The 23,761-nt window shown below is 35.6% G+C and overlaps 1 protein-coding gene across 1 annotated transcript in view; it reads left to right on the top strand.

Annotated features, from left to right (window-relative positions):
* Positions 1-23,149, top strand: part of GPR139 (G protein-coupled receptor 139) — a 47,941-nt gene extending 24,792 nt beyond the window's left edge. Inside the window, exon 2 of the mRNA XM_074207422.1 lies at positions 22,215-23,149. Coding sequence (XP_074063523.1) covers positions 22,215-23,149 — 935 coding nt within the window. The remainder of the gene's footprint in view (positions 1-22,214) is intronic.
* Positions 23,150-23,761: the final 612 nt, after the last annotated feature.

Here is a 23,761-nt window from a genome sequence, read left to right as displayed (position 1 = left end):
AAGGGTCACATCATTAAAGGAAACTGAAGTAAAAGGAGTGATGAATATACTGAGAGGTTGTGAGAAGAGGGAACTCATAGCAAGTGACCTTAATCTTACAGTAAAATGAAGAGGTGAAGTTCTCACTTGAGGGGATTTAGGGAGAGAAAAATATAGAAGGACTGAATTAAGGAGAGAATGTCTAGAATACTTCCTAGGAAGAGTGCAAAGAGAGAATGAATTAAGAAAGAAAAGAAAAGATTGTTTTGCTTCAGTAAGAGTGAAGTTGAGGTAAAATAGAATAAATGTATTTGTTTATTTTAATCAATAAAAATCTATTTCCCTCCTCTCATCTTCCCCATTAAAAAAAAAAGAAAATCCTTGTATAGTGAAACAAATTAAATTTCCAAATAGACTATATCCAGGAGGTTAGTGGTAGCTTTCATCTTTATGATTCTAGATTCTTGGTTTCCTTTGTTTGAGCAAAGTTTTATAATCTTTTCTTATTTAAAAGTTTTCATGTATTTTTTAAAAAGTTCTATAATATAATCATTACCTAAATTATTTTCCTAGTCTTTTCAAGCTCATGTCTTTTCAAGTTTAATATATAATATTTAATAATACCATTCACATATATATTTATATATATTTATTCACATATATATTTATATATACCATATGTATGTAAGTAATATATATGTATTTATATAAAATTTGTGAACTGTGTATGTAGATATGTGTATCTACATTCACAGTCAAACTTAATGGGCTTAATGTCCAACCATTTGTCACAGGCTGAGAAATATGTATTTTTCATCCATTTTTCCCCCGAATACATGATTATACTGATTATGTCTGGAAAGAAAATACAAAAATTGGACTTCACATATATTAAAATATTGGGACATGGCTAAGCATACTATTTTCACTTTTTAAAACTTCTTTTATGGTTTTTTCTTGCTTATTTATGGTTTTTCCCCTTAGTTCTAATTCTTCTTTCATAATATGACTAGTAAGGAAATATGTTTTAAAAAATTGTACATATACTATTTTTATCAGATTGTTGCTATGAGAAGGAGGGAAGGAAAGGAGGGTGGAAGGAAAAAGTGGAACTCATAGATTTGCAAATGGATGAATATTGTTTCCATATAATTGGAAAATTAAAAAAATACTGAGGCATGGAACCTTCAGTGTTTGGTTATGAGGCATGAAACTTAATAAGAATGGCTTGACCACTCCTACTTGATTTTAAATATTGCCTAGAAAAAGAGGAGACTTAGAAGACTGAGGAAGGATATGATATTATCTTTAGAGATTTGATGGATTTCATTGAGAAGAAAGAGACCAAAGACCAGTGGATACAAGCTATAGAGAGATTAAAGTTGGTTCAAGATTTTTTTTCAAGGAAGATTTTTCTAGCTGTCTAAAAATTTAAAATGTCATTTTATTATGTAGTAAGTTTACCACCACCAAGGGTTTGCTGATAAATGTTAATAATCATCTTTCCATAAGAGAAAAAATATACTAGACACATTTTAAGTTTAATCTGCATTATTAACACTTTCTTAAGTTCTCAATAATCAAGAAAATAATAAATGAAGTTCAGTAATGTAATTTGCCAATTTCCAAAATGTGAAAGTTCACACTGAAAATTTAGCAATTATTTCTCCCAGCTGGCTTGAGCTGGCTCCATCACACCCTGACAATCATTGTAATTATTCAATTCAAGTCAAGCTGAATGTTCATCAGAATGTGGAATATCTGAAATGTGTCCTCTTCTCTGAAATGTCCTCAGTTAATTGAAATGACTCAGCTCAAGGGTCACTCATGAAGTCTTCCTTAAAACCTTCAATCAAAAATGATTTTGTTTATCTTTCTCTGATGCATTCATCATGTTTCATTTTCTATCATTTTTCTTAGCTTTGTTAGTGGAAGCTCCATGAAGTCAGGGTTTTAAATTAATTCCTAGCACAATGCTTTGCAAACTATAAATAATAAATTGTTGAACTGAATAGTCACTTAAGAATGTGAACTGAATTGAATTCTTATATTGAGAATTGAAATATTTCTTACCTTCCATTTCTAAGATATAATGGTAAATAAATCTACAACCTCATTTTCTAGCTATGCCAAAGATTAGAGGATTTACTAATTCCTCAAATGTTACATTTAGGTTGTTAGACATTCATAGATCTGTAATCCTATTTTTCCCCTCTATGAATACCCTCAGACAACTAGAAATTAGTCACATGGTCTCAAATTGTATTAGTGAAAAACATATATAAGACAAATAACATGGAATACAACAGTCAACATATTCTCTCACCATTCAAGTCCCCAAGTACTAACTCTACATACCCTGTTTCCTAGAAAGAGGAAGGTACTGGAGCTATAAATTCACATAGCAGCACTTCACTGAGCCATTTCTTGACTTACATTTATAAGCAAGGGGCCATAAAAAAATGGCAATTACTTATCCATTGGATGAATGCTAAAGTCTTAATGCCTTGAAATCCTTTATCTCCTGGCACTAATCAGTGAAGTTTCAAAGTCCTACACACAAGCTAGGTGGTGGGGAAAGCTTCCACCATGACTCAAACATCAAATTGGCACAAATTTAGAAATCTCTAGAAGTTTGGAAGCCAAACACATTTGAATCTAACATTGCCCCTGAATAGGGGCTTCTGTAAATGGCAAAGAGGACATGACCTAGAAAAATTATTTGCTTCTTCTATTTTCCCCTTTCTTCTGAATCTTCCCACTTCTTTTCTCTTGAGACACCATCTAGTCTTTCACTTCAAATGTTCCAATCCAACTTGAGTTTGTGCTAGGATAATATTATCATCTGCTGTTCTTCTTAAACATTTGTAGGATATGAAGTCCCCCCCCCAAAATATGTCAATTCCCTTATACTGGTTTGATTTGGTTTGTCTTCTATTTGTTTTTAAGTTGGGTGAACTGAAGTGGATACATTCCCCTGGGGAAGCACAACTGGGAGAAAGGTTTGGTATTAAAAAATATAGTTTGTTCTCAAACACCAAATTCCTGCTAAGCAAATTCTAAATAAAAGGAAGCAAAAAGTTCCTTTAAGAAGTATGACTTTTGATGGGAAGTAACTCCAATACTATGTGGTCATTTGGTGTCATTCTTTAAATAATCACAAAACTGAAGCCTCGTTTGTTCTTGAGGAAGACATGATTTAAATTCTGCATCAGATTGGATAAATTTTATATTCAAAATGTTAAACTAATTGCCCCACAGCTAAAAATACCTGCCTTTGGCACCCACTGTTGAAGAGACAGATGGAATAGTACTTAGCGTAAGATATTTAATCAACTAGCTAAAACCAAATAGAAGTTGCAATTAGCCTCTGACATCCACACTGAACTCCAGATGAAGAGCATCTGATGTTTTGGCTTTCCATTGGTCACCAACAACCATTGTCACCACCCAGGGTCCAAGAAAAGAGAAAAAACAAATAAACCTCTTTTCCCCCAAGGCAACCACCAGATGGTGAATTTGACAATAAGGAGAATTGGCGAAACTTCTGCTTGTGGAAAGAGAGAAAGAGACAGAAGTGTTTTGGATTAAATTTTTTTGTAGGAATAGGTTTTGAATAGTGAGTGGAATTAGCACAGTAGAAGGAGGTGCAATTTAATATCTGGGTAAATCACCTAATATTTCAATGTTCAAGGCAAGTCTCTAAGATTATAAACTACAAAGAAGGTACCAATCCACATAGAGAAAATTTCCTCATCGAGAAGTTCTTTACATCAATTAGATCTCAGGTCTAGTACCTATCCCTATAATGTGCAAGGTCCTTGTGTTTTTAAAACCATATTGCTTGGTTTATAATAAAAACTCTAGAGAAAGTGGCATGGAAACTGCACTTCTTTTGATCACCCTGTATAGACCCAGAGCAATCAATTATTGATGAGGAGGAGGAGGAGAATGATGATGATGATGATGATGATGATGATGATGATGTTGATGATGATGATATGGATCTTCTGACCTGTCCTATTAATGCTTTTACTGCCTAGTTCCAGCAGCTGCTATGGTTACTGAATGACCAGAGCCACCAAGGAGCCTGCCATTGGCGGGCAGCCTAGAGGAGGGAACTGGCAGCCAGCAGGTCTGATGTTGCTGTAGAGAGAAGGTCAATTGATTGGCTTGGCTGGCTCCAACATTGAGGGCCTAGTGCTGACTCATTTTTCCCGCAACCCTCAGTCAGATTACAGCTGGCTGTTGGCCAACTTGGTTACAACTCTTTGCTAAGATGAAGGCTTCTTGGATCTTAGCAGATACCAGCCAGGCTCTGGAAGCCACTGTCATGTTCAGGTATAGGGTAAAAGGGAAGAGAGGAGCCAAGGATGATCAATCAACCAATATCATGGACCAAACATGTTCCATGTGGAATCCTATAGGGTAGAGATACCCTACCAGATGGGTAAAGAGATGAAAGAATAAGATCACATGAACACTGCCTGCTGTCCATATGCTGTCCATATAAGCCAGAGAATTACATTCAACTAAGGGAATAAGAACCAAAAAAAAGCAAGGAAAACTAAGAGAGGGAGCCGACTGTGAGGACCACAAAAAAAGAATTTAAATAGTAGTGAATTTAGACTCTTGAATGACTGAAACAGTGAGGAACATAGTGAATGGACTGCTAGGATTGTAGTCAAAGGAAGAGACTTTGAATTCCAGCCCTGCTATTTCTTTCTGACTTAGGGCAGGTCATTTAGCATCCCTGGGACTCAGCTGGTTCTTCTTTAAAATAAGAAGTTTAAAATGATGAAGGGTTAATAATCATGGACCCTCTTGGCAGTCTGGTAAAGCCTAGGATCCACTTCTCAGTATAGTATGTCTATATGAATAAAATAAAATACATAGGATTACAAAGGAAGCCCATTGTACTGAAATACAGTTAGTCAACAAGCATTTATCAAGTGATTTTTAGGTACTAAGCATTATAAACTTCCAGTGTAACCAACCCATCAGAAGGGCAGAATATATTTCCTCTTGAGAAGGTTAGGGGTAGAAGAAACTTCTTGGGAGAGAAGGATGCTGAGGCATGATAGAGAAATTCAGGAGTGAAATACAAAAAGGAAATCAACCTATCAAAATTTTCAAAACATTTTTGAAGTTCATGGTCCCAGGTTAAGAACCTCTGTGATCATCTCCAGCCCTAAGGACAAAATGTCCTTCAAAAGCTATATAATAAACAATATTAGCTTTATCTTTATTATACATAGAACAAGCTCCAGTAGGAGGGATTTAGATTTACTGTAAGGAAGAGCTTTCTGGTTGTGACATATGATTAGCACTGAACTAGAGGGCTTCAAGAGGTTATGGCATCTTCCTTCCAAAGGGTGCTGACCCACCTGGATACATTAGTTGAAGCTAAGCCCAGAAGCCAAGGATGGACTTAATTCAAATTAATTCAACAAATATTTTTTAGACTCATTGTAGGAAAAGTATTATTTATTGAATTTGAAGTCAAAAGGACTGCATCCAGTTTGCTCATTTTATACATGAGGAGACTGAAACCTAGAGGGAAAAGAACTTGCCCACAGACACACAGAAAGAAGACAATAAAGCTAGCATCTGACAGCAGCCCTACCTCTAAATTCTATGACTCCAAGATTTACATCTACATTCAAACCCCAGGTAGATTTCTCACAGTCATTTTGGACAAGTCACTTTCCCTTCTCTCCAGCATTTGGTTTCTTCATCTAGAAAATAAAACTTTGTAAGAAATGATTCCCAAGAACCCTTCCAATTCTAACATTCTGTGATTCTGATGGAAGTTAGAAGAGATAGAAAAATCAGTGGAATTGACCCTTGTCCTTTTCCATGACCTAGATAGAACCCTGGACGTGGAATTTGGAAGACCTGAGTTCATCCTTACTTTATCTCGCCTCTACATTTCAAAATCTTTCAAATCTTTCTTAATCTAGAGTTCATAAATGTTTTTTTCTGAAATTTTAATAGCTATATTTCCATATATTTCCATTTCTTTTGTAATCCTAAATTTTTAATTGTTTGCATTAAAAATGGGCCAGGAAAGGATCCATAGGCTTCATCAGACTGCAAAAGGAGCCCATGATACAAAAAAAAAGGTTTAGAATCCATACTCTATGTCCTCACCCACTAGTACTTCCTCCAACAATTACTATTGTGATACTGGGCAAGTCACCTAATCTCTGTATGCCTCAATTTCCTCAACTATAAAATAAAGCACCAAGGTTGTTGGGAGGATCAAATGAGATAATAATTGTAAAGTCCTTAGCATTGCATCTGGTCCACAGTAGAATTATTCCCTTCCATTGACAAAGTTCTCTTGCAGTTTCAGAGCTATACATAGGTTGGTTTATCTCCACAGCTCCAGACCCTGTCCCTAACTATCTATGGAGTCTTTGGGACTATACAGCTTCTTAAAATAAGCTATGACATTCAGAATCCTCTGCTCTGAGATTTGGAGAGGCAGGGACCCTTGAAGCACACAACCATCTCTTATAGACTTATGGTCAGTATCTGATGTTGGAAGCAGTTGGTCAGACATCTGCCCTTGATGAAGGCATGTATACCTCCCCATAAGATTTAAGTTTGTAATGATCTTTTAATATATTATCTCATTTCATCTTTATAACAGCCCTGTATACTCAGTACTATATAAATTTAAGCATTAGTGTTTCCATTTTGTAGATGTGGAAACCAGGGTCCAAAAAATTAAATGATTTGCCCGTGGCAGTAGTGTTAGTAAGTGTCTGAGGCAATATTTTTAACCCAGGTGTTCTAAATTCCTGGCCAGTGCACTATCCACTAGAATAGCATGCTGTCTCTTTCAACCTTCTGCCCCATTCCTATGATTGTATAAACACTGCCCCAGAAATGTAGATTCAGTAGAACATATTGTGAAATCCTGGTTTTAGTTGTCTCAGTGAGACCAGCCATAAATTACAAAAAGATGGCACTTTCCACACAGCAACCTGGCAAGAACTATGGCATCACTCTTACCTTTGAGCAAATCCCCATAAGATGCAGAGCTTGTGTGATGAAATCTGACACTGCCCACAAGGCTAAGCGCTATTTGAATCTAGAGCACTAAAGAGGGGCAATGGGAATAATTAATACTGATTGCTCTTTCTAGGAGTTCATCAATGAAGGTATGGAGATAGAGGGTAATATCTTTAGAGGACAGAAATATTAAGGAATGGTTTTTAGTATAAAGGAGACTTCAATATGACTTTAGAAAGAGGGGAAGCAAGTCCAATAATAAGGTTAGGTTATTAAGGAAAGGTTAAAGATAAAAGTCCCAGAAGAAATGGTAGAGGATAGAATCATGGGTACTAGAGAAGGGGTTAGCCTCGGCATGGAGGAAGAGCACCTTATCCTTGGACACTAGTAGAAAGGAAGTACAAGTGGGTGAGGACAAAGATTCTAAACCTTTTTTGTATGATGGATTCCTTTTACAGTCTAATGAAGCCTATGGACCCACTCCCAGACCCATTTTTAATGCATACAATTAAAAACTTAGATTACAAAAGAAGTCAACTATATTGAAATATAGATATTAAAATTTCAGGAAAAACATTTATGGATCCTAGATTAAGACCCAAGACATTGAAAGATTTTGAAGTAAAGGCAAGACAAAGTAATCTCTGAATTTTCTCAGTACAATAGTCATTGACTGAGAGAAATGAGTTAGAGACTTGAGGAAATTAGAAAAGATTTGGAATACTTATTGTAGAGGATATGGAAGAAAGTTCATAAAAACAAATAAAATGATTGCCAGGCAGTGGTGAAGGTTCAGTCAAAATTAGCTTGTATGAATTTTTAGTGGGAGATCTGTTTAATGCACTCGGGGATAAAAATAAAGAAGATATATAAAGCAATTGTAATTTAAGGCTGAGAATGAGGACAAAAAAATCAAGGTATTTGAGAGTAGATCAGAAGTGCATTTTTGAAATGACTTGGAAGGTCAAGGCTGTTGAGAAAAGAAGTGAAGCCAACCAGAATAGGGTTGATGGATTGAAAGAAGGGGAAAGAATTAAGAACTGATAGTTTAGCACCAGAGGAAAATTTTGAGAGTCTGAGATCTGAAGAAGAAGCAGCTTCAGATGCTCGAGTGACTGGTAGAATGGAGATGGAGACCTTAAGTATGAAGGAATCTAAAGTTTGAGATTCCCCAAAACAAAACAATTCTCTTTTCAGCTAGAGATTATTTGGATCCTAAAACAAAAAAAAATGGCAGCTTATTTCTCTCGGGTTCTTTTATAAAATCTTATTTTAAGTTATTTTCATATTCAAAATTCAAGACAGTGATCCACATCTGGGTATGGGCAAAGCAACAGAGTCCTGCCTCAGTGCTAGCAAAGAGAACCTTTCCTTCTGATCCCCTCACTGCCTGTGGATTGACAGTTCCAGAAAGTGCTGCCACTGCTGCTAATTCAGTGACTCCCAAGTACTGCTCCTGGTCTACTGGGGCTGGACCTATGCTGCTGAGGCCTGGATTGGATTGTGCTCCACTCTCAAACCAGTGCAGCAGACCTTCATACTGACCTTTCAAGTTTTCTTTGGCTATCTCTGGGCTGAGATGTCTGGAAACTGCCACTGCTGCCACTTACCCAGTTGCCCCACTCTCTGTTCCTGGTTTGCTGGGGCCAGTCCTCAAATGCACTGTCCCCACTGCACTAAACTCCTCTCTCACCCTGGTGTAACAGATTCTTCCCATTGATCTTCCAAGTTGTCTTGGACTGGAAAATTGTTTCATTCCATCTTTATATGGATCCTGCCACTCTAGAATTTGTTTAGAGTCATTATTTAATATTTGGAGTGGTTTGGACAAGAACTCAGGTAAGACCCTGCCTTTACTTCATCATCTTGGCTCCCTCCCAGTTTTAGTCTCTTTTAGCACTTTGTATACTTACATAGAGATAACTAGGTGAAGAGATAGAGCATTAGACCAAGAATCAGGAAAATCTGAATACAGGCCTATGACTCTGGGCAAGCCACTTAATCTCTGTTTGCCTAAATATTCTTATGTCTAAAATGGAGCTAATAATAACCCCTCCCTTCTGGGGTTGTCATGAAGGTCAAATGAGATAATAATTACAAAGTTTTTAGCACAGTGTCTTGGGACAGGTAGAATAGAATGCCAGATCTGGTGTTTGAATAAAGCCTCAGAAACTTCCGAACTGTAAAACCCTGAACAAGACATTTGTCATATTTGCTTCAGTTTCCTCATCTGTAAAATGAACTGGAAGTAGAAAGGCAAATCGCTGCACTATCTCTGCCAAAAAAAAAAAAAAAAACTCCAAATAGGATCAAGAAGAGTCAGACATCACTGAAAACAACTGAAGAACAACAACGTTTTATGATGATGATTGACGACAGTGATGATGATCTTATCTGATTATTTCAGCAATTCAGCCTACCTACCCATTACATGCTCAGGAAATCACACACACATAGATAAATACAAAATAGTGCTATAATCAATAGTCACAGTCTTTTACTTCCATAGGTTTAAAAAATGTTATTGTGGAAAAGTAAGCTGATTTGGCATTTTGGAAGTTAAAAGCTACAGCAAATGTCATGTAATAAGAGGTAGAAAATATGACTTTTCATTTTTTTTTCAAAAGGCTTAAGCACATACATCATTTCTATCCCCTCCAGGTTTCCTCTTCTTAAGATCCCTAGGCATTTTCTAACATTCTTTATTTGCCTTCAGGCAAGGGAGGTGGCAGGAAAGAGAAAGCATCTGTACAAAGGAAATGAAATGTTCACTGTTTGAAGAGTTCACTTCACAAGAGAAGCAATCATTACAAACCTAGGGAAATGTCAAATATAAATATCTAGCAATTTAGCTTGTCAGTAGGATGGGGATGCATTATTAAAATATTAATTAAAGTGATTTATAGTATTTTTAAAGGTTTTGATATATAGAAATTTTAGTTCAACACACCAAACCAAATCCAGATATGATTCAAAAAAAAAAACTGGTAATGAGGCAAAAAATGTACTTCCCTTAACTTACAAAATCCCCTTTGCTCTGAGGAACCTATGATATTTCATTTCATTTATACCTTCTTTTTCATCTTTGGTACCTTTTAAAAACATAAGTGGAGGAGAGAGTTTGATTAACACCTTACAGATGGGCCCTTATCAAACCTTCAAGGTGTGACTAAATGGCACAGTTCCAGGAAGACTGAAATTCGAATATGACTACAGATTACTGTGTGATCCTAGGCAAGTCACTTAATCCTGTTTGCCTCAGTTTCCTCAAAAATGAGTTGGATAATGAAATGGCAAATCACTCCATTGTCTTTCCAAGAAAACCCCAAATATAGTTACAGAGACTCAATCACAACTAAAATAATTAAACATCAACATAAATTAAAGGACTATAAAAATGTTGGCTACTGTTGTATGTCATAGAAATGTTATTATTATTGCAATCTCTATTCCAATAAAAGCAGCCCATTAGATTTTTCCCATAAATGTCATTCCATCTCCCACCTCTTTGCCTTTGAATCATATTTGGAATGTTCTCCATCCTCAGTTCCACAATTAAGAAAATCTAAGAAAATACAACAGTCATTTGAGTTATCAAAGGAAATCAAGAATAGGCCAGTTTGTTTTCCATTTAATGATTTTATCTCAGCCTATGACATAAAATAAATTTCTAGAATGTAGAATGCTTTAGGTAAAGTCTATGCTTTGGCATCAACAAATAGAAGTGAGACCTCCTTTCTTTTTCTTGAGAGATGAGAGATTATAAATTTTGAATGTCAAATATTCATATTCTCAAATGTAGTCAGTCTACTTTGTTTAATTGTTTTTCTTTGCCACAAAGGGATGCTCACTGGGTATGTGTGGGGATTGAGTTGGAGAAGGAATAGGAAAATCCTGCAATGAGTGTGCTGCAGTAATAACAAAACTATAGTAATAACAAAAATAATTAATATTAATATAGAACATTAAGATTTGCAAAGTATTTTACAAATATTTCTCATATATTTCTCAGATTACAACATCAAAAAACCTTTTTCAATAAAAGAAAATAAATGATGGTGGGAGGGAGCAGGAGAACTAAGCCCAGTTTAATTGACAAGGCATTCCAATCTAGCTGTCATCGAGGTAATAATTCCTCTCTATACTGTCTTCCTCTGACCCCACTTAGAGTATTGTGTTCAGTTCTAGGCACTATGGTTTAAGAAAAGACAATTTTAGAGCTAACCCTGCAGTCAGGAGGACCTGAGTTCAAATATGACCTCAGACATTTGATACTACCTAATTGTATGACCTTGGGCAAGTCATTTAACCCCACTGCACCATGAGAAAAAGAAAGAAAGCCATTGAAAAGATGAAGAGAGCCCAAGAGAAGGCAATCAAAATGATGAAAGGCCTTGAATCTGTGTCATAGGAAGATTGGTTAAAGGAACTTGCATGTTTAACCTAGAGATAAGAAGATTCAGGAGGTTGTGTTAGCTTTCTTCCCATATTTGAAAGGCTATAATGGGGAAATGGAGGATGAGATTTTCTGTTTGTCTACAGAGGACAGAACCTGGAGCAATAAATGAAAGTTGAAAAGAAGCAAATTTCAACTCGTGTCAGGAGAATCTTTCCTAATAATTAGAGCTATCTAGGAAAGGAATGATCTTCCCAGAGAAGTGGTAGCTTCTCCCTCTTAAGAGTCTTCCAGCAGGGGCTTGACAACCTTTTGTCAGTTTTCCTTCATATCTGAATAGGACAATGTGGTCACTGAAGTTCCTTCTGACTCGCAAATTCTGGGATTAAATGTTATAGGCCAGAAGCTTCTACCTCACTTACTGGCTTGCTTGGTAAATTCTTCACCTGCTCAGATGGAATCTAGATCTTCTTCCCCTTGGCATCTCTCAAAGCTCCATATGCGACCCATAGTATGCTGCTCATGTTGAAATACCATAACTCCAAGCAAGACTCACACTACTCTTACCAGGGGACCCTGAAATCTTGATGCCCAATGATGCATAACTGCAGGCCTTCATCCCAGGTCAATAACCTATGAGAATGATATTGCTACCATCAGGTTCATAAAGAAGTCTGGTGACTGGTAGAGGTCACCTTTAGAGGCCTTCAGTGTGTCTCATTTCCCAAAGTGATTTCACAATTTAATCAAATATCTCTAATGATTTGGAAAGGCTGAGATGTGCTTATATTATACTCCCTTTCTCCAAGTATGCAAGTATGCAGTCATACACATCTGCATACACCTGAAAGACCCAAACTAAATATACTATTTCAATTTGATAAATAAATAAGCATTATATGCATGCTACAAATATCAACAAAATATTGTTATTATACTTAGCACAGTGCCTAACCCATAGACTTTTAATAAATATTGATTGATTGAGGAATTTATATTCTACTCATTGTTGTACTAGATAACGGGTTCTTAACCTTTTTTATGTTATGGGCTCTTGGGCAGTTCAATAAAATTTACTCAGAAGACTGTTTTCCAATGGATGACATAAAATATATAGGAATACAAAGGGACCCAAGTTGCTAAATGTTCCACCTCTGCCTCCTCTTTTTCCCCCTCTATTCTCCTTAGTTCCTCCTTTACATTATTTCTTATCTCCACAATTAGAGTGTCGAATTGTTCAGTCTTCTGTACAAAGCCTGGAGCCTCTGAAGGAGAAACTCGATTAATCTTGAATATAAATAATAAACCTCATTACCAGGTTGGCCACTGGGTAATGAAAATTTTCAGGTTGAGCAATTCTTAGAGACCATCTACTTAGTCGTGGAGGAGTTGCAATCTATGTCAGGGAAGGAGAACTAACTCCAATGAAATTAGAATCTTTGAAGTATAAGTAATAAAGGACAATTCATGAAAAATGGTAAGAGATAGGAGTTCCTTGTCCTTTTCAGTCCCTAGGACTCAGACTCATAGAGAAGCAGGAGAGCTTAGTTCCTTATGGGAAGTATAGAATTAGGGTTATAGAATCATAGACCCAGAATGGAAGAGACTTAATAGGTTATTCAGTACAATTTATTCAAAGTATAGGTAATTTAATAAACACTTTGTTCATTCATTCATTCATTCGGAGAGTGAGATCAAGTAAGTGATTTAGCCAAGGTTACATAGGGAGTTAGAAACAGAACTGAGATCCAAACTCAGGTCTTGTTATTCCAATATCACCATACTTTCCACAGGCACCATGCCACTCCCTCCATCTCAGGTCTGTTTGTGGATCTTGGCCATTCCTCCAAAAATAGTACTTTTGAGTTTCAAGGACATAGGCCAGCTGTTTCTCTATCATCTTTATTAAGGATTTAGAGCATGGGTTCAAACTTGGAGAACACAGGTCTCCAAGGGATCCCATGGATACATTTCAAAGGGCCCGTGAACTTGGTTGAGGAAAAACATTATTTATGTTTCCATTAACTTGGAACTGAAATTTAGCATTTCCTTCAAGTTATTTTAAACAATGTCATTCTGAGAAGGAATAGTTTAACCAAACCATTAAAAGAGGCCCAAAAATCAATAAAGGTTGAAAACACCTGATTTAAAGCAATATGCTTTAATTCATTGTGTGGGTTTTAGGGAAATTTCTTGGTAACAGATTTATTAGGCAGGGTGACTCAGACAGAAATGGTCAAACCAATGTACTAAAGTAACCCAATGTCAAAGGTTACAACTAAGAGTTGTAAGAATCCCAGTCTCTCACCTTTATGGGAAATAAGTCTGAAGAAGTTAATACTCTCTGAAATAGTGGAGGGGTAAACTGGCCTGTCACAGTAGACAGGTTTTACTCCCCATTGAAAATGTCTTTTCTATTCATTTTGAAGCTTCTGTACAGTACAATAGGGAGAAAGAATGCTGTACTTGGAGTGAAGATATAAATCTGAATCCTGCCTCAGTCACTAGAAGTGAATCTGTGCAAAGTAATTTAACTTCCTTCAGACTGAGTTTCCTCATCTGTAAAATGGCAATAATAATAGCACTTACCTCACAAAATTGTTGTGGAGATCAAATGTGTTAACATATACATATATATATATATATATATATATATATATATATATATATATATATATATATAAATATGCTTTGCAAACTTTAAAGCACTATATAAATGCTGGATATTATACATTATTGTTATTGTAGCCAGCATTTATGCAACATTTATATCACATAAGTGCTATATAAATAAAAATTCACAAAGTGCTTTGTAAATCTTTAAGTGTTATATAAATTCTGGTTACTATTATATACTGTGTAAATGTTGCTTTTATTAAACATGAATATTTATCGATGTTAATAATTAATATATGTTGCTGTTAATAATTGATTATAGAAGCATTTATATAGTACAAAATAGTAGATGACAATTATATTGTGTTTTAAGGTTTACAAAACAGGTACCAAAAAGCTCTTTGACTAATATAAATGATTTCCCCACCTCCTTACATAGAATATCTTTTGCCTTTCTTTGAATGCCTGGAATATAAAAAAAATTTAATAAATCCTGGCTGACTAAGGATCGTGGGATGGTAAATTTACAGCTGGAAGAAGAAAAGGATCTTTCAATTCCAACACCCTCATTTAATACATGAAGTGACTGAGACACAGAAATACTAAACAATATATATATATATATATATATATATATATATATATAATATGCTTTGCAAACTTTAAAGCTATATAAATGCTGGGTATTATAAATTATTGTTATTGTAGCCAGCATTTATACAACATTTATATCACATAAGCGCTATATAAATAAAAATTCACAAAGTGTTTTGTAAATCTTAAAGTGTTATATAAATTCTGGTTACTATTATATAATATGTAAGTGTTGCTTTTATTAAACATGAATATTTATCAATGTTAATAATTAATATATGTTGCTGTTAATCATTGATTATAGAAGCATTTATATAGTACAAAATAGTAGATAACAATTATATTGTGTTTCAAGGTTTACAAAACAGGTACCAAAAAGCTCTTTGACTAATATAAATGATTTCCCCACCTCTCTACATAGAATATCTTTTGCCTTTCTTTGAACACCTGGAATATAAAAAAATTTTAATAAATCCTGGCTGACTAAGGATCATGGGATGGTAAATTTACAGCTGGAAGAAGAAAAGGATCTTTCAATTCCAACACCCTCATTTAATACATGAAGTGACTGAGACACAGAAATACTAAACAATAGTTTAGTAGCAAGTGGCTATCTACTATCCACACTACCTACAATGTTCCTTCCACCACACCATCTGCTCAATAAAAGACCACACAAGAAGTCTGAAAGGTTTGTGGTAGCAATAAATCACTCATCTCTATTTCTGATTCCACAGTCTATTTGACCTTCCCCTAGTATTTTGATCACATTGACTTTAGATTACCTGGTTCTAGCTTGTCTCTAGTCCCTTGAACTTCCTTCACATATATCCTTGAACCTTTCTGCCTCCTGCTATTTGAGTTTGGTCTTCTCCATTCTTTGTCACTTGTCACCACCTTTATGATTCTACTTTGTCACTGCCATTATGATTCTAATTTTGTCACAGCCTCTAAGAGCTATTATCTATTATTCCATTCAAAAGGGGAGGAAATGAAAGAAAATAGGTTGAGGATTACAGATCTACTGGGTAATACAGAAAATAACAGCATTACTCCAAATGTTGAATGTCATCACTTCCTGGTTCTGAGACAATAAGGAAGGAAGTTTCCTTGAACTTTAAAGTTCAAGATTTTGATTTATAGATTTCAGAGCTGAAAGGACCCTTGGAAATCATTTCCAAAAGTTCTTTAGCTGGGTTTCATGAACTTGTTTTTAAAAATAATTTGATAATTGTATTTCAATGTAATTGAAATTACTCCTATATATTTTATTGTATACATTGAAAAAAATTCTTCCAAATACATTTCATCAGACTGCCCAAGGGATCTGTGACATAAAAAGCTTAAAAATTCTTTATCTAGTTCAATTGTGGATAGAATATAAATTTCTCAATCAATCAGTCAACATTTATTAAGTTCCCTATATGTGCTAAGCACTGTACTAAGTAGAGATAATGATATTTTGTTATTGTTATTGCCTAGCCAGCACCTATTTCCTGGAAGCTAGTAGGTATATAATAAATATTTATTGAATTGAATTAAATTTGTAGGTTAGGAAAAAGAGGCTCAAAGATGTAGTCACTTGCTAACAGGCACATAATTTGCCCGAGATCTAACATCATCAAATCCATTTCCTCTCATTATCACCCCCAAAGGCAAAAGTTGTCCCAGGCCCAAAAATTGTCCAACAAGCCCTTGTTACCAGCTAACACCATTACCACCTTTCACAAAAGGCTCTCAGCTAGATCTATCTCCAACATGTTTTATCCTAATGGGAAACCAAGAACAAGGAAACACTGGATAAGATAATGGGAAACAATGAGTGATGGGAGGAAAGGGGGAAAAAACAACTCCTTAAGGGGACTCCAAAAGAAAGGGGGAAATGGTTTTGTTTCTTCTAGTTATGACACAATATTTTTTTCATAGTTGAAGAAATTGAGAGCATCTGTTAAGCAAAAATGTTGCTGCTCTTAGCCCTTGCCAAATTCAAAACATGGATCTTGGGTGCTAGATCAACTTGGCAGGAGAGGAAGGCTTCCTTAGATGCTCCCTGGGGACTGAACTCTTCATAATGATAAATTGCACTAAAGATCAACTGCTATGGAAGTCAAGCATCAGTTTAAAAAAAAGCATTTATTAAGTTCCTCCTGTGAACCAGAAACTATGCTAAGCACTTGAGATACAAAGAAAAACAAAATGATCACTGTAAGAAGATTACATTTTAATTGAGGAGATAACATACTAATAACTAGATATATTCAATCAAAGTAGTTGGAAGACAATATCAGAGGAGAAGGCACTACACTCTGAGAGAGAAGGGAAAATGGAAAAGGACTCTTGGAAAAACTAGGACTTGAGGTAGGTCTTGAAGGAAAACAGAGAAGTCAAGTTGAGATGAAGAGATGGAGGAATAGGGGAAGTCAGGACAAGGGAAGCTATCTTAGGAAGATAGAATTACTGTTTAAATTATTAAAATATCTGCAATTATCCAACTGGATTGTAAACTCCCTCAGCACATAGACTATGTATACATTTTACCTCTTGGAATCTTTACCTCTGCAATCCCCAAATCCTCCATCTACAACAGCCAGAACAATAATATGAATGCAGTAGTTCAGATTTTTTTAAATAAATGCTTGTAGGATAAGTGAAATGCATTTTTATTTGGTATCAGAAAGCTTGAGTTCAAGTCCCAACTTTGTTTTTATGTAACCTTGGGCAAGTTACTTCTCTGTGACTCAGTTCCCCCTCTAGGAAAAAAGAGGAATTTGAATTGGATGACCTCTAAGATCCCATTCCAACTCTAATCAAAGAACCTATATTCCCAGACCACACATTCAAATGCCCTAAAATCCACCATTGTATACATCCCCACTTAGATACAACTAACACTTTTACATCCTTGGACAAGCACCCATTTCCTCATCAACTACCCAGTCAAGAGAACTCTCCAAGCTTAGCACTAACCCCCTCATTCAATGGGCTCTGTCCAAACCCAAGGTCTTGGCTTCCTAATACACCACATCTATTGATGATCACCTAACCCTTTACCATTTGGGAGAAAATTCACAACTACTAACTGATATGCACTTTTTCACCTTAGACACCCCCCCCCACACACACACACATCTTTCACTTAGTCAGACATTGCCTTATACTCATCTCACATTGTTGCTTAATGCCCATGTTGTTCTTCTTTATATATGTTTTATCAGTCTACCTAGATTGGAAGTTGCTGATTGGTGGGGCCAATTTTTTTATATAAAAGCTTAAAAGCAATATCTTTGCTCATAGGATTATAGATTGAAGAATGGAAGGGCCCTTTGAAGTAAGCAAATTCAGCACCCTAAAAACTAAAACCCAAATACATTAAATGATTTCCCCAGGATCACACAGCTAATAAAGAGGAATTTGAATGCCAATTTTTCTGACTCCTCAAGGTGAATATTCTATCCACTATATCATTCTGGTTCACAGAATGAAGGTTTTTCCAAAACCTTCTTAAAAATTAATACACTTCTACATGGAAAAGATGGTATTTTCTTTTTTTAAAATCCTTTTTAAAGCAATTTGCTAGCAAGGACAAATCAATTTGTGTATGCCTTACTTTAAGCATATCTCAGTTTAGGAAAACTCAAACTTAAGAAAAGAGAAAATTAAAGGGCATTGTTATTTCATATACAAAAGCAATCTTCACAATAGGATCTTTTAATTGGCTAACTCTTGTAAAATAATAATAGGAATAGTGATTAAATTTGCAATTACATTGGTACAGGCAATTCCATAAGAGAAAACTCCTTCTAAACAATACAGGTTTGTATCTTCACTGCATTGAGAGGTTAAGTGAATGAGAAGTAGGAGTTGACTTAAGAGACCAGCTCTCTAGGCACTATCCCCACACTGCCTATCTTTATAAAATGTTTGTGCAATACAGGCTTTTATTTACCGCCCCCCCACAAAAAAAATCAATTCACACACATTCTTTAAAGATCTCTATTGCATAAAGTAAGGTGCAGCCACTAAAGTGTCTTCAGAATTAAATAATGGTTCTTAAACATCCCCATTGTGGGTATGTTCATAATATACATTATATACTAAAGCATATTAAAGTTTGCAAAGTTCTTTACAACTATAGTAATAATAATAGTCAACATTTATATAGTACCTACTATGTACCAGCCACAATTCTAAGAACTTTACAATTATTATTTCATTTGCTTTGATCCTTACAACAATCCTGCAAGATAGGCATTATTATTATCCTCATTTTATAGATGAGGAAACAAAGGTTAAGTGACTTGCTTAGGGTCACTCAGCTCTTAAGGGTCTAGATTTGAACTCATGTCTTCCTGTCTCCTACTCACTATCCCCAATCTCTATCTACTACACCACCCAACTGTAAGCATTGGGAAAGATTTGACTCAAGAAGTAGATGCACCCCAAGTCAAACTGTAGAGTTTCAACTGATTCCAAATGACCCAAATGCCAGATCCCAAAAAGAGTTAGCTCAGTTTTCACACTGGCCTAATGAAGGACTGTTGTTTTTATTTAAATGTTGGTCCAATGCCAGATCAGCATTTATTTTACTCATTTTATTTTCATAGTCTTGCAGGCAGTAAATTTTTGCAGCAGCACTGTTCCCAAGCACACTATGAACTCAAACCCCTGAATTATCCCTAATCGTGTGGGTAAACTTCTATCAAATCTGATGAAAGCTGTCAGTAATTTGATTGCCATCTTATTCTGCATGCAAGTAAGATACAAAGCTTTTAGTGCAATGATCAAGGAGAATCAGAGAGGGACAAGGTAAGAGCCTAGAGCCAGTCAACCTGTAATGTGATTTGGGCACTTAACTCTCCACCACTTCAAAGCAATTTTCCATAGCATTTTTGGGGGGAAGGGGAAGAACAGGCCTCTCAAACCAATTGTGACAGAATCCATCAGCATGAGTCAGTACTAGTGTGGTTACACTGTGGAGACACTTGGCTAAGTATCTTCTCATATTGTGCGAGGAGGATTGTTCTATATGAAAATTTTACTAAATGCCCCCCTGAGTCTTCAGAAGGTAAGTTTATCCTTATTGTTGTCAAAAGAGCTTGTCTTCCATATTCAAGGCTTTATGGTTTGCAAAGTACAAATATTTTCTCCTTTTGACCTTACAAAAGCCACATTTTACAGATGAGGAAACTGAGAAAACTTTCTACCACTAAAGATCAGAGATTATTACAGGAATCCAAATCTTAGAGATTTTTATACAACTTCTCTAGGATACATGAATGAAAGCATTTTTTTTAATCTTAGTAATCAAAATATATTATCATCTGCCCTGGGGTCACTAGTTCTCTATACTCATCCACTCCATCCTTTTGGACCTGTAAGATAGGCCCCAGGTTACAGTTGTACAACCTATAAGATTTGATGTTCATCTAGCCTATAGGTAGGTCACACAGAGTATGGAACCTGGAGTCAGGAAGACCAGAATCCAAATTTGCCTTCAAATACTCACTAGTTGTGTGACCCTGGACAAATTACAGAACCTCTACCAGCCTCAGTTTCCTCCTCTGTAAAACAGAGTTTTGTAAAGAAAGGAGAAAATATTTATAGTTTGCGAACTTTAAAGCTTATATGAAAGCTGACTAGTTGTAGTAATAATGATCGCTAATATTTACATAATCCTTGAGAAAGGAGGGTAAGGAATACATTAATATACAAAGGAGGAAAAAATGAGTAGAACTTAATATTTCTGATTTTTGGAGTACATAAAAATATTCTAACAATGAGGAAGGGAAGGGGGGAACATTAAAGGAACATCACTCTTATTGGAAGTAGACAAAGGAAAGTTAAACACATACAAATACCAAAACAAAAAAAAAAACCCAAAACTCAAAAGCCAAAACCCCAAATCAGTTTAATGTAGAAATACATCAAACTCAATAAAAAAATGTAGGAATGGGGGGAATAAAGATTAAAAAGGAGAATACTACTGGGGAGAAATTAGTCACAAGCAAAACAAAATCCATGATGCCGAAAGGGACTTTAAATAAGGGAAAAAATACAATGGACCAGAATCTAAGTACTGCCCATCATTTAGGGAATGGTTGGACATATTTTGATATGTGAATGAAATGAAACACCACAGCACTATAAAAAATGAAAATAATGGCAATTGTAAAGCTTTTATATAGGATGAACTGATGCAAGGAAGAGTAAAACCAGAACAATTTGTACAAGGATAATAACATTATGAAAATAAATAACTTTGAAAAATGTTAGAACTCACTTCAAATAATCAACCATGTCTCTATAAATACTTTAATGAAGGATGTTACTCGTCTTCTAAGAGAAATGGTGAGTTCAAGATTCAAAAAGAAATATCCATCTTTGGATATTCCACTACGTGGATTTTTTTTTTGTTTTACAAAGCTTATTTATTCCAAAGATTTTTTTTATTTTATATTTTCAAAGAAGAGGAGGATGTATGACAATGATAATGCCCAAAAAAGTGGGCCATATATATTTTTAATGTACAGGAGAGAAGGAAGTTCAGAAGGAAGCATGATAAGCAGAACAATTTGAAAGTTATTTAGAATAATTATAGGGTAGTTTTTCCCCAAAGATAGCTGGACAAAATGGAGATTTGTTCTTTAATATACAGTCATCTTTTGGTATTTTGCTAGGTATATAGAAATGCCCCCTTTTGGTGTTTAAGTTCAGAATTCTAAAAAAAATTAATTGAAATTATCCATTTTGGTCCTAGAAACCCAAAAATATGAACATTCACTTCACTTTCTTACTGGTAGGAGGGTAAGGAATGGAGAGAGAAGGAACTATAAGTGCATTTGAAGTCAAACTTGGCTGATACCTTGGTTAGTTTTGCTGAACTGTTGGCACCCTGATTCCCCCTTTTTCCTTTATTATATGGAGTTGCTCTCTGGGAGAGGGAGAAAAGGAAAATATATTGGGAAACATAGGAGGTACAAAAATAAAATAGACTAATAAAATCTTCAAAAGAAAATATCGTTTATTCCAACTCTCTCATTCAGAAATGAGGAAACTGGGACCTCAAAATTTAAATTTATCCACAGTTATTTCATGAGCTATTTCCAAAGCATTTGTGGATACTCTGAATAAAGTAGCCCACAACTAAAGAAACTGATTAAAAAGAAAGAAATGCAATTTGAAAAACTAACCTGAAAACCATGTTCTTAAAATCCTAAGTCTAGAATCCCCAATCAGGAAACAATCAATAAATCAATAAACATTCATTAAGTACCTACTATGTGTCAAATACTCTACTAAATTCTAAGTGATAGGAAAAGAGATAAAATATTGTTCCCTGCCTTCAAGGAATTCAAAGTCTAATGGAGAAGGAAAGTCCCAAGGGTTCATCCATTCAATGTCCATGCCTCCTCTCAGAACCAATTTAAATGATGGTTATCTATACAACAGAAAATTGCACACTACCCATTTAAAGAATTTCAACCTATGTCTTCTTTTTGCCCTGATTGCCACTGCATAATCCCATAAAATGTGGGTTTGGGGGTTGATGTTAACCCAAAAAGTCTTGTATACTTCTAAACAAAATTAATTTCTCTTTTCTCTGCAGCTAACATCCTAACTGTGATCATCCTGTCCCAGCTAGTGGCACGTAGACAGAAGTCATCCTATAACTATCTCTTAGCCCTTGCTGCTGCTGACATCATGGTCCTCTTCTTCATTGTGTTTGTAGATTTTTTGCTGGAAGATTTTATCTTAAACAAACAGATTCCTCATGTCCCAGACAAAATCATAGAAGTTTTGGAATTTTCTTCCATTCACACCTCCATTTGGATTACTGTCCCATTAACTATTGACAGGTATATTGCAGTCTGTCATCCACTCAAATACCACACCGTCTCCTATCCAGCTCGCACTCGGAAAGTCATCTTAAGTGTCTACATTACCTGCTTTCTGACCAGCATCCCATATTACTGGTGGCCTAATATATGGATTGAAGACTATATAAGCACTTCTATGCACCATGTTCTTATCTGGGTTCATTGCTTCACTGTGTACCTGGTGCCCTGCTCCATTTTTTTCATCTTAAATTCTATCATTGTATACAAGCTTAGGCGAAAAAGTAATTTCCGACTCCGTGGCTACTCCACAGGAAAAACCACGGCTATCCTCTTCACCATTACCTCCATTTTTGCCACTCTTTGGGCACCCAGAATCATAATGATCCTTTATCACCTTTATGTGTCACCTATCCACAATAGTTGGCTGGTCCATATTATATCAGACATTGCTAACATGCTGGCCCTATTGAACACTGCAATCAACTTCTTCCTCTATTGTTTTATCAGCAAACGATTCCGTACTATGGCAGCTGGAACACTCAAAGCTTTCTTTAAGTGTCAAAAGCAGCCTGTCCAGTTCTATACCAATCATAACTTCTCAATAACCAGTAGTCCCTGGATTTCACCAGCCAATTCCCACTGTATCAAAATGCTGGTTTATCAATATGATAAAAATGGGAAACCTATAAAAGTATCCCCATGACCAGAGAGTTATTTCCACTTCTGCTTCATTTAGTGGGGCTCAAAGATAATCACATTATACTTGCTCAACTTCTCTTCTAAAGAGAGGCAAACAGATTTCATGTCTTCATAGCCTGAAAGACTATCGAACTGGTAGAATGAATTAGGCTGATAGAAAAGGAAGAGAAGCATGATTTTGTTTTTGTTTTTTGGCAAGTCATGTCGTGAGCAAAAGTCTCTGCCAGTTTGATACATCTATGGAGGGCAGGAGTACTCTGCTCTTGGGTCTGTATGAACCAATGTATAATCTCAGCACTCTATGATCACTGGGAATAACTCATTTTTTTTCAAAACCCCCAAGACCCAATAATGCTTAATTGATACTACGTTCTTTATTCAAAGAGCTTAGGTAATATTTTCATCATTCTATTCCTAGCTCCTAAAATTGAACGTTTCCACATTTTTCAAGGTATTGTTGGCATTTTGTGCATTTACCAAAAAGGGCGGTTTTGATGATGCATCCCCACTCATCAGTTGCTGGTGCTAAAGATGACATTTTGGGAAATAGAAGTATCTTTATCTGTCCTTCCCACTCCTGATAGGCTCTCTTGGAAAAAAGCTCTGGAACAAAATG

The sequence above is a fragment of the Macrotis lagotis genome, chromosome X (genome assembly GCF_037893015.1).
Source record: "Macrotis lagotis isolate mMagLag1 chromosome X, bilby.v1.9.chrom.fasta, whole genome shotgun sequence".
NCBI classification, from domain to species: Eukaryota; Metazoa; Chordata; class Mammalia; order Peramelemorphia; family Peramelidae; genus Macrotis; species Macrotis lagotis.
This window is presented reverse-complemented; position numbering and strand designations above follow the sequence as displayed.